The 12495-nt window shown below is 37.2% G+C and overlaps 1 protein-coding gene across 1 annotated transcript in view; it reads right to left on the reverse strand.

Moving 5' to 3' along the window:
* The window catches only part of l(3)80Fj (lethal (3) 80Fj), a 55243-nt gene extending 42755 nt beyond the window's left edge, over window positions 1–12488 (reverse strand). Inside the window, exons 1-6 of the mRNA XM_087351325.1 lie at window positions 12380–12488; window positions 12194–12296; window positions 7813–8008; window positions 5443–5785; window positions 2864–3116; window positions 823–1001 (exon numbers count right to left, since the gene is read on the reverse strand). Of these exons, the coding sequence (XP_087207451.1) occupies window positions 823–1001; window positions 2864–3116; window positions 5443–5785; window positions 7813–8008; window positions 12194–12296; window positions 12380–12478 (1173 nt within the window). The 5' untranslated portion in view covers window positions 12479–12488. The remainder of the gene's footprint in view (window positions 1–822; window positions 1002–2863; window positions 3117–5442; window positions 5786–7812; window positions 8009–12193; window positions 12297–12379) is intronic.
* Window positions 12489–12495: the final 7 nt, after the last annotated feature.

The following is a 12495-nucleotide window of genomic DNA, read 5'->3' on the forward strand; positions in this document are numbered from 1 at the left end:
ATTGGTTCACTTGAAATTATGTATTAATTAATTCACTGAAATAACATTACATGTTAGAAGTATATGTTTGACGTATCTGAAAAATATTTTATTCAGCAGCAACAACAATTTCAAACACACTGAACAAACTACAGCATATCTCCCACTGCCACAATATTTTTTCAATTCTTGGGAAATTTATGATTCCTGTCAGTTATAAATCTGACTCTGAAACATAAAGGGGTTCTCTGTTGGTCCAAACTGATGACCTGTGTATTCACCATAATCTAAATTATATCCATAATTAGGCTGGCAAAGTACATATTCTGCCTAAATTTCAATACTCCCTAAGCCTGAGCTGATAGGACACCCTTAGCTGAACATTAAATTTCATGCTTTCAGTCATATATAAATTTCTACCTTAGAGAAACAAGTCTTATTTTCAGATTTCCAGTCAAATATACACAAGATATAGCAACAATACATAAAGTAAATTATGATTAAAGCACAGAAACTGGAAGTCTCAGCACATAAATTGCAGTTATATGCTGAGACCAGGGTAAAGCTGCTGAAATTGCACTGACACCCAAATCACACCACAACCAATTTTCAATCATACACTGTATTGTCATGTTATCTACTGAATGTAGCATCAACTAAAGAGTATACCCATGACGCCTCAGTAGCAGTTTCAACGTCACTGAGGTGGAAGCCATATTAAAGTTACCTAAAAACAAAACAGGCCAAGTTTGTGGATTTTTACAATTTTTTATAAGTTTACAGAAGAGGTAAGGCCAATGCTGAGAAGCCTGCATTGTAAGACAGGTGATACCAATGTCTTACCTGAAGAACACTCATCTTGTGTGTTGCTACAGTAAGCTTCCCTTCACTGCCGTGGAATACGTCAAAGAGATGCTGTAACAGACCTTCTAATGCACCAGCATCACTGCACTGCAGGGCCAGACAACGACACGCAGAAACTGACTCTTCACGAGCAAGGTCTTCCTTGGAGTGCAAGTTTGCTGGAAGAAACATTCATAGACAGCCACAAAATAAAATTGAGATGCAGGTGCACTTACAGCACATCCGGCATATAGAGCAGAGTACGATGTCTTGTGGTCTTTCATTTTCAATGGCCTTAGCCTCCAATTACCTGTTTGTTTTCTTACACTGGGCTAAAATGTAGTACCATTTCTTCTGTTAAGACAGCAGTAAAAGCAAATCACAATTTAAACAAAATACAACATTCTGCAACAACAACAGCAACAATATATGGAATAACAATAAGGATCACGATAATGATGATGACGATGATAAGAACAGCAGCAGCAATAACAATTCAATTTTTTATTACACCATGCTTATTCAACAGCCAATTATTACAGAATTAGCACAAGAAGATAAGGTACATACAAAACACTGAAAATAAGAGAAAACTTAAAACTAAACAAGACACCTTTATGTAACGAGATGACATCCTCAAGGGAGACAATGTGTTTGCAAACAAATGTTTAGAAATCTGCACATCATTTGCAGCAATAACACACCTGGCTGAAAGACTGTCATACTGCACTGCTCACACCGAAAGCTGAAAATTCTTTTATTTACCTTGTAGGCCCACAAATACCAACAGTGTCCATGACAGAATGGCAACTGATTTTGCCCCTGAAAACATTAGTATGAAATAAAACATCCACATATCATTCTTAGGAATAAAGTGTTCTAAAATATAAAAGAATTAAATCATAATTGTGTAAAATACCAAACTTAAAAATAATTATAACAGAAATTGGCAAATTTTCTTTGTATATTTTCTATTTTATTGGAGTCAGTCTTTGTAAACGTATTCTACACATCAAGAGGCATACACTAGGTTTGATCTAATTGAAGCACTATATAAAACAAATAGACTATCTAAAGAAGAAAAGTTACAAATAAAATAAATAAGCTCCATGTCCTTAGTGCCTGAGCCTATACAAAGTTGACAGAATAAAAATGCAGCTTCTTAACATATCACGAAGATCTTTCAAACTGTCAGAATGCAAAATAAAGAAATCTTTAACATAATAGTTCAAATGTGTATACTATTTGTCTTATATGTGAAAAAGTAATTTTTTTTTTCTGAATGTTGAGGGCCAGACACTTTTCACCTTACCACTGTTCTACCACACAAATGGCAACTTGAAGAGCTCTACAGCCTTCAATACAGGGCTGTGGAGTCGGTAAAAATGTAATATTAATAATTTTCAACAACTTTTGCATAACAACCAGGAAGAAAATGATTTCCTCTCAGTAAACTGTAATTGGCTGCAAAAGGAACTTCAACACATACACCCATCAGGAGTTTCCAAAATCACATCTCCATTTAACCCCTCAAAATGATCTGGAAACTGCAACTCGCAATCCATTTCCGCATTTAGTATTCAAGGTAAAACAGTCACTATCAGCATGAAACACATAGCATAAACCATAAAATAAATTATGACAAAAACAGAAACATTCAAACAGGTTTCTATAGACAAAACACTAGTAAATATTTTAAAATAAGAATTAATTTCTATCTAGCAACTTCCATATTATAAGTGGCAAATTATGTGAGAACCCCACCACCGTTATAACGCAATCGTTGAGCAATTACGTGAGTAACATGGTATATGTTAACTACATAATAACTAAAAATACCAAGTATAATGTAAGCTGAACTATGAAAGGAAATGCTGAAACTACATTCTGTATAAAAGTAATGTTTATAAAGGAAAAAAACTAGTTATGTATTTCTATTTCATCATGTAAAAGGAAATCTACTTCAAGAAGTCAGTAAGATTAGAGAGAGAGGGAGAGACTGCAAAACAAGCCGCGGACTCTGCCCAATCTGGCAACTTACTTGCAAGGCTCCTTCCGACATCCTGGGCATACTGACTCATATCTAGGAACAGGCCCTCAATAACATGACCAACACTTTCCAAAATGATTTCTGGGTTGCGCAGCATTGCTTTCTGCATGGCAGGCAACAGCTGCCGCTTGAATTCTTCATGTGAAACATGCTTTAGCAGAGAATCAGATGCCCTGATGGCATACACAGCAGGTTTTGTCTTGCAACTGATTGCTACTTTAATGAACATTTCCAAAAGTGTAACCTAAAAACAAAACCAATAATTTACAATAATTCCAAAATAATATAATATAATATAAATGTCTATTACCTTTAAACTTTTCAAGTAATACCAATTATTCACACATTTATATCTGACGCTATTTTCTTAAAAATATCTTTAAGACACCCCCTTTTTAATACATTTATATTACTTCTTACTACATTAAAATTACATTTCAATTAACCGAATGAATATAAAAATGTAGTATTTCATTTTTATCTTGACAGAGAAAGTATAAGTTTACTCAAGCAGGAATAAGTACCGACACCAGCTGCACTGCTGGGTTTCAAATGTAACAACATGCACAGTTTAGTGTGATGCACGTTTCTTTCAAAGATTCTAACTTCATCTTAACATAATATTAATAGCACACAGTTTTATTTATTTATTTTGTAGTTTATACAGTTACAAAGTTATACTTCATTGCTCCATTTTACCAGTACATGATATTTTACACAAAGGCTAATGCTTCTAGCCTGAAAAAGAAAATGTGGCCGAGTTCTAAAAGGCACGAAATTGTAACGTGTGACAAACACGTTTAGCTGTGTGTAAACAAAATATTCTGAGAGAAGTGAACTGAATTATAAGTGAAATCACTTCCCTCTTCCTGTGGCTCTACAACCCAGTGTGGGTCTTGGCCGCCTCCTTTCGGAGGTTTCTTAGTCTTTCAAGTGTGCATTTGTGAGTAGTGAGTGACCAGCCCACTGCATCTGCACAATTTCTACTAAATATTGATTTTGTCTACTCGAGCCATCTAGTAGAGAATCAGGAGACATGGTTGAGAAATGGCCGCTGAATTTCGCTTATGAAACAACTCGTTCATGCCCGTAAGTTCTTTTAAATGCCGAAAATCTAAGACGTGGGACCGCCAGCTTTACTTCCCCTCCGAAGGAAGTTGTGCTATGGATTTTTATCACCCTTAAAAATCAATCACCCTTAGCTGAGTTTGAACCCGCACACCTTGAGTCCAGTGGCAAGCACACTAACCACTAGTCCGAGGGTGACAAGTGAAGTCACTATAGCAACCTATATGTCAAGTGCCTGTTTCTATAAGTAACAGAACAAAGTCTACTGTTGACTATAAGCAAGAATAAGGAAAGCAGAAAGGTATGAATAAATTGCACCATCTGATTTTGATAGGAGGAGAATTAGGCAGGACAAAGATGGTTCTTGAACCGTTAGTGTCTTCTTCATTAAGTCACCTTACATGGTTGGCAGCCCAAGAAGAATTTATTATTCTAAGACTGCTTTCACACATGAGCCCATTAGCGGCTCTCTGAGCCACTATGCAGCTCATGTGGAGCCGATATGCAATTCAGAGTTCGGCTCACATGAACCTCCACTAGAGTTACCAACTTCACTCACCCCCTCCAACAACATATTTTCAGTGTATTAGCAGTGTTCATCAAATCATTTTGGAACTTGAAGAAGTAATAGTAATATTTTATAGCATAAATATTATAAATGATTAATAAATAGTACCTATTACAAACAACTTACTGGAGTTTCCCCCCCCAAAATGAGACTTTCCCGTATAAATGTGTTGGCTAGACTGGCTTGATCTGCAGCTCAGCGAGCCTCGTGTGAAAGGGTTCCATGTTAAAGCAAACATAAGTCTCCCTGCCAGTAGCCACTACTAGAGGGGAGAGCTGCATAGTGGCTCATGAGCCGCCCACACAGGTTCAGCAGCTCTCGTCTGAAAGGGTGCAATGCATTTTGCTGGGATTTCTATCCCTAGCAGTCATTTCAACTCACATGAGCCGCTCACATTAGCCACATGTGAAAGGGCCCTTAGTTGCCGTCAAAGCTTCAAATCATACATCATCACATTTACTTTTGAAATAAACTGCCAATGCTGTACATGGTGTTAGCAGCCATAAACTATGATCCCTACATTCCTGATGAAAAATATCTCCTCAGGTTATTCTGAACTAGAATAATTTTGTTTATGAAAGAAGAGGAAGTGGTCTCCCCATAACCATGAGTTTAAATAGTGATATGATAGCATGTGTTGCAAACACTGATAACTCAAAAAAAAATCTTGTGCACATTTCTTCAAGACACAGGTCTTCATAGACTTACAAGATTCCATATAAATATTGTCCATACACTAGCTCAATAACACACAAATGTAATGATCATGGCATGATATATTAAAATTGTCTTATGCACTGTACTGCTACCCAACTTTTAAACAGCATCTACATTCTACTATCTTAGAATGTAAATCTGATGCATTTTAAAATTTCTAACAGTGCACAGGCACTAAAATAAATAACTTTCATCACATTAATAAAATTCAGCTTACCTTATATTTGTTGATGAGATCCACTCTTTTTGTTTCTGTCAGGTATCGGATGAGGTACGATCCAAATACTACAATATGTGTGCTAGGTTCTGAGCTTGTTAATGCATTTCCATACAACTCCTCACTACCTTTCACAGATCTCCACATGGCCGACAATGTCCGATAGGCTTTAGCACTCTTATTCTTGTTACCAACTGCAAGTACAACTGATAAAAGTGTTCCTTGCGTATCCACAAGACGCTGAAACTCAGCCTTAGCACTATCAGAACAATTACTGAGGCCATGTTCAATCAATAAGCATGACCAGCCTAAAGCATATAACCCACTCTGTGACGTGTGCTTCCTGAAAAGATACATAATTTATTTAAAAGGAATAGAAATACATAACAATGTCTGATAACAGTATAATAGAATAATTACTTATTTCACAAAACATAATGTTAACTGTCAAATATAAATATAAAATCATGTTTTCAGATTAAAGTTACTTTTCAAGTAGGAATATCATAGAAGACGGTAAGTTGAATTTATACAAAAATTAAGTTATCCTCATTCTGACATGGGAAACAGTGGTTGTTAGAAATGGATTAAACAACAGATTGTAAATTCTGTTAACAAAAACTAAAAATGAATGTCATTTCACATTACAGAAATGTACATGTGCAAGTGTGCGCTTACACACATATACATACACACATATTTCAAACACAAGCGGTAAAGGGCAATAAATGAAAATGAAATAACATAAATTATCAACGAAAATGAAAATAATGTGCATATGGTTCTAAAAAACCAAACGATACTGTTATTTAATTTCTGACAACTGACAAAAAAGTCCAACTTTAGAAATGTATACCTTCCATCAACAAATTGCAAGCTTCAAAGGCATGAAAGGATTTCACCTCCCTTACCCCAAAGCTCTCTGTTAACAGTACAGCAATGCTAGCTTTGCTATGTTGCATGTCTGAACTGTCACTACTCTTTAGCAAGTGATCACATCTTGCAGTGGCACTGCTTTCTCACATGTTCGTAATATCTACCGTTTCATGTGTTAAACTGTTGTGTGGTGACATGGAAGATCAACCTGAAATTTCCTCAGCTGTTACATCATCAACAAAGCTGGAGAGATTTAAAAATATCCCATTAGAACCCAGAAGAAGAGGACTATTTACGTGTACAAGTTTTTGAAAGACATTTCTAACCAACCTGAATATTTCAGTAATATAAATGTCCACATTAAAAAGCTAAAACATGAACATATAAAACCGACTACTTAGTTGTATCATGTGGTGTGGTTCTATTACAAATGAAAATGTTATAGCAGGTTGAAGTGAGAATTCCCAAAAAATGTTCAACTCTCCTGAGTGATGATGTTTGTGTTGCAAAGTTGTATGATTTTACCACGCTAGCAATTTGGCGATGATGGCTATAGTTAATGACGATACAATCACATTTCAGATTCTGAAAACACATTCCACCACATGTGGAGATTTGCCAATAAAGTTAAAATGCCCACTAGCATATATCAATCCTGATTCTCGTGGTGGCAAGTATGAAAATGGCTGGCTGGCTGTCTTCTGGGTTGTGCCATGTTGCCAATGTTTCAGACATACTTGCTGCCTCTACATCATAGCAAGCACCTCTGAAATGTAGGTCAACTTCTACCACACTACATGGTGCAGCACCCCAGAAGAAATCTTCATTCTTCAGAGAATCAAAAAAACTTTCATACTAAGTCTGTGTACACAAAATATATTACATTCTGAACACAAATCCTTTGTTGACATCTCTTCTAACCATGCTTAAAATGAGGAAGAGAGAAGACAATACCTAAATCTCTACAAATAATGAAATTAAATATGTAACAAAATGGCTATGCCATAGCTCAGGTGATAAGCCACTGGCTTCTCACTGTGGAGCCCCAGGCTCATGCCTAGGGCAGTCTATGTGGGATTTGTGGTAGACAAAGTGACAATGGGCCAGGTTTATTGCAAAATCCTTGTTTTACCATCAATATCATTCCACTGCTGCTCCATATGTAAAAGTAAAATGCGGGGAATGCACAATAGCCACATTCAGTGCCTGCAATTTCACACAGACAAATTCTCACACCATTCTAAAAATTAAAAAGAGTGACCAAGTTTAAAGCATAACGTCTGAGCACTCCATGTTATGGCATCAGCAAGTATTTTCTTTTGGGAGTTTAAAAACTAGAATATTTGGACTGTAATCAAAATAAACTACCACAAAACTTTAATTGCAATTTACTGTCAATTTTGTTGTTTTAAATTTATATCAGTGAGAATTTCATAGTTTGAAATTAAGCTCTACTGAATTCGATGTATACAATGAAATAAGCAAATAACTAACGTTGACACCAAATTCTTATGTGCAGCAGCAATATCATTTAATGTGGAAGTAAGATGCTTCATGGTCCAATCCCCATGCAGCTTAACAAGGGCAATAATCATGTTCCGAATGTAGAATTGTGATGTGCTATCTCGGTACCGCGGCAACGCAAGTTGTAAAACTTTACAGATGCCTCGAATGATACCTTCCGTGATATCTGTAACAAAAATGCCAGTGATATTAAACAATTTTTAAAAATTTCTATTTAACCTTTATCATATTAATATAGGGGATTTTAACAAAAGCACCCCACGAGAACAACAATTTTACACTGATTATAATCAGTAATAAACAATAATTATTCTTTTCCCTCCCTCATGCTGCTGCTGATAAAGACTAACACACATGAAGATGGCTGTCTTCTGGGTTGTTGCGCCGTGTAGTCTGGTAGAACTACCAGACTGTATGGCGCAGCCATCTCCAGACTCACTGTCATTATAACAAATATTTAGAAACGCTTTGCAATGACAACAGACACTAACATCATCTGGACATGACTACAGGAACTGCACAGTTCATATTTTTGGCTCTTGTAATAATGGTATGACAAGTGAGACACACTGAAAGATTACTGGTACAGTCTTGAATAATTCTACACACCAATTCAAAGTAACATGATAAAATGTGATTTTTTAAACAATTTTGTTTTCCTTGCACCAATGTAAATCAGCCATACATGAGTGATGAGCTATGATAAACTTTGCAAGAAAAAATCTCTTTGACATGTTCAATGGCATCTATGGCAAATTTTACAATCCATCTGAACATTCAACCACACGCAGTCACTGTGTTGTTCAAACAGAGAGTTACTTTCAAGAATTTGTGTTCCTAAGGAACATAAATGCAACGCAATAAAGATTTACAAATGTTGCAACAAGACTTGCTGAACTTACAACATAAGTATTTCCTCAGGAAAGGACTGGTAAATTGCAACAAAAACAATGACAGCTACACACGCAACAGTGTTTTGTCTCACTAGGACATGAAAGAGACTGACCATACACTTTACATGGACAATATTTTCTCCTCTCTGTATGAATTGGATAAACTGCACACAAGAACTATCAACTGCTGTGGAACTCTCAGACAGGATCATTACGGAATGCTGGTGGACTCTAACACTAAGACACTAAAACGGGGTGACACACGTGCTGGAGTCACAGGATTCTTGGCAGCAATCACTTGGAAGGCAAAAGAGATGTGAGTATACAGATAAATGCCAGTAGAAGACAATTTATGGGATTAAACCAGGAGCCAGTCAATGGTTTATCGTCTGTCCCATGCTCATCACAGTCAGTGTGTGGGCTATGTTACAACACAGAATGGCTTATGGGTACATAATTAGTAAGAAAACAGACATTATTTTGTCATCTGATATGGTCTAAAATATTGAATAGATATATTACCGTAACATCCTATGATAGCCACAGAGACCAGAAAAAATTAAGTGTGATTTTATTTCAACATTTGTTGGGAATGAGTACAAGGAAACCTCAAACTAAATCCAGACCAAGAGAAAGACCAAACCCACAAGCCAATCAAGTGGCTTGTCTTGATGCTCAACATAACACATAGGCCAGCTGAAGGACTGCACTTGTGGTGCTGCATGAATTCAATGATGAAGAAGGGAATTACTACAAAATTTTGGTACTTGAAGTGCTAAGTCGGCTTCTGTACAGACTCATGTCTTCAAAGTTGTATTTCATACTGAAATACAACTTTGGTCAATTTGCATTTGTATATTCTGTATTCAGTACAGTTGAGAAACCTATAACCTGTTCTGGAAAAAAACATTTTTGATCAATTAAAATACAGTTACAGAACTTGGTAACAAATTTTCTTTCAAAATCCTTTAGCAACATTCCAGCATTAATATTTTCAGATATACAGATGTTTTCTCACTACTGCTGTAATGCCATTACTAATTAAATCCCAGCATTAAATCCACACACCAATCATATTACAAGAGCATCTACATACCAAATTCCCACACGATGTTAATTTTCATCAGGCAATGAGCAATATTCAATACAAGAGCGGGTGCCAAGAAGGTAATAAGTGGTTTCTAAGATAGAGTAACTTCTTATTCTTACCATCCTACTGCCTGTGCAGATGTAACAGCTCTTAACTCTGTGGGTTTGTAACTGTCCAAGATGGTGGATAATTATATTTGTAGATAAGCTTGGAATATTGAACAAAGTCTGTACAGACATAACCAGAAGGGGGACCCAAAAATCATTTCTAAATTATCCTAACTAGATCCCAAAAATAGGTTCCATGCACAGTGGAAAGACAATCTGACCCTTTCGGTAGAATTAAGGAAGTAAGCAACGTTGGGAATGAATTGTAAAGGCCACTAGTAAGTTTCAGCAACTCAAGCCACAGCCTTGTAGCTAATTTTAAATGTCATTTAATTCAAATATTTTGTGCTAAGAATAAGATAATTTTTCTATGTGTATGTAATATGTGTTTAACTATACATTCTTGTCTCCATGCACAATGCTTTGTAAGTCAGGTACCTCCCTACATCTACAAACCAGCATAAGAACAGACAGTGAAATCCTTTTTCCCATAGCTTCATGTCTTATGGGCATATAAGTATTGTTTGTTAATAGACAAGAATTAAGTATGTTTCCCTGCATCTTGCACTCAGCATAAGATAACAAGGCTTAGGCTTACGAAAATGAACCATTGTAACACCAGGGTATGGGTTGTACAGGCATTATGTGTATGTGCAATTTTCTAGAGTTCCACTGTTTAAATTTTTTATACACCCCTTAAAGTTCTGAAAGATTTGCATAAACTTCAGAGTATGTTCCTACACATACATACAAGTGCAGGGTAGTAGTTAGCAATGTCGCAGTCACTAGTCACAGGCTGCCTTCAAACATCTTATGATAAATACCAATGGTGGTTACATCATGCCAATAAGCGGGGATCCAGATGAGGTTGATACAGATTCAGCACAGGGGATACAGTTTTGACTACATAATTATTACTTAATACACTTTGGAATAATGGTACGTTTCCCCCCCCCAAGCGCCTAAATGGTGTGTAGCAAGGCAGTTTTACTTTTCTTTTTGGTATTGATATTACGACTTATTCTACATTCTTATTCTTAGCTTGTGTTATGAAGGATCTATGAAAAGTAAATACATTATATCCCACATCACCTGAACACAAATCTGAAGCAGCTCCAACTAAACTACAACATTATGTCTGCGAATTACTTTAATTACTGACACAGGGGAAACAATACCGGCATCAGCAACAGTACTTCAATGACGGGGATGACCGTGAAATTAAGTACTAAAGAAAGTGAGTAAACAGTATGAAAACTCACTCCAAGTCAACTGCGTGTAAAACATAAAACAGATCTGGAACCTACATACACATCGAATTCACAAACCTGTAATACCTCTACATATTTAGTCAATGTGCCTAGAAATGTTACGATTCAACACGTGATTACGAAACGATAATAATTCCCTTAAAGATCATTATTATGTGCAATAAAATCCTCTCGGGCTATCAGCCACATCAAGTGGTTAAAACATGAAAAGACCAACATTTCGAGGTCCATCTCTGTCCTCGTCCTCAGGGTACTGAAGTGGTTATGCTCAGCTTACCGGCTCATGACGTCATCCACCAGTCACACGGGGCTGGAGCAGGTATATATGATACGGTGGAGAGCTTTTTGGTTCTACCCTGACTGAGGTCCTCAGTTGTAAGGAGAATGCCAGGGTATAATCGAACAGGGGCACGGCCTGCCACCCCTGATCACGGAGGCCTTCAGCTGAAGTGCTTCCCCCCCCCCAAGCCGCAGAGGCCTTCAGCCGAACCAGCCCCTCCCTCTTTGGGCTCAAACCACAGAGAACCAACCAACGAAACAACCAAAAATTTTTTGGACAAATTGCCTGATGGGATAACTTCCCATCAGCAGCAACAGACCCTAGTTTGAATAGTCGAGGCTCCCGCCAATACAGAACCCCTGTTAGCGTTAGCAAAATTCCCCTTTTCATTTATGAGGCTCTGTTTACCATTTCCTGCAACGCGTTTCGTATGCAGGTATGGTGTTACCTTGGAAGGGTCGATGTCTTTCGCTTGCGCAGGACTCCGCCCTTACTTAGCTTTTTGGTTGGATGGTTAGTTGCCCCAACCACTTCTGTACCCTGAGGACGAGAACAGAGATGGACTTCGAAACGTTGGTCTTTTCATGTTTAAACCATTTGATGCGGCTGATAGCCCGAGAGGATTTTATTGTACATAGTCGACGTGAATGCCAAAGATCATACATTATTATGTGGTTAAAATATTACTAAACCATAATGCAAATAAGTACCTGGGTTTGACAATACCGCAATAACATTTTGAAGTACGGCATTCCTTTCTTTCTTGCTAGCTGTTTGGATTCGCATAGGCAGATCTCGCAGTGCTTTAGTGAGCTGGAACATACATAGGGCACGATTAAACACATACCATTGCAGACAAATTTACAGACAAAATTATCCACGTGACACTCCTTCACCTCACTGGCCGCCATGTCCGACGGGCTTGTTAAAAACTGTGCCTGATACCACAGATATTCAACAAGAGTCGCGCGGACCGCGTTCATGAAGTGTGGCATGTGCAAATTAATTTCTA

Source organism: Zootermopsis nevadensis, unplaced genomic scaffold, assembly GCF_977971745.1.
Source record: "Zootermopsis nevadensis isolate Lab colony 2312 unplaced genomic scaffold, Znev_1.0 Znev_ptg000019l, whole genome shotgun sequence".
NCBI classification, from domain to species: domain Eukaryota; kingdom Metazoa; phylum Arthropoda; class Insecta; order Blattodea; family Termopsidae; genus Zootermopsis; species Zootermopsis nevadensis.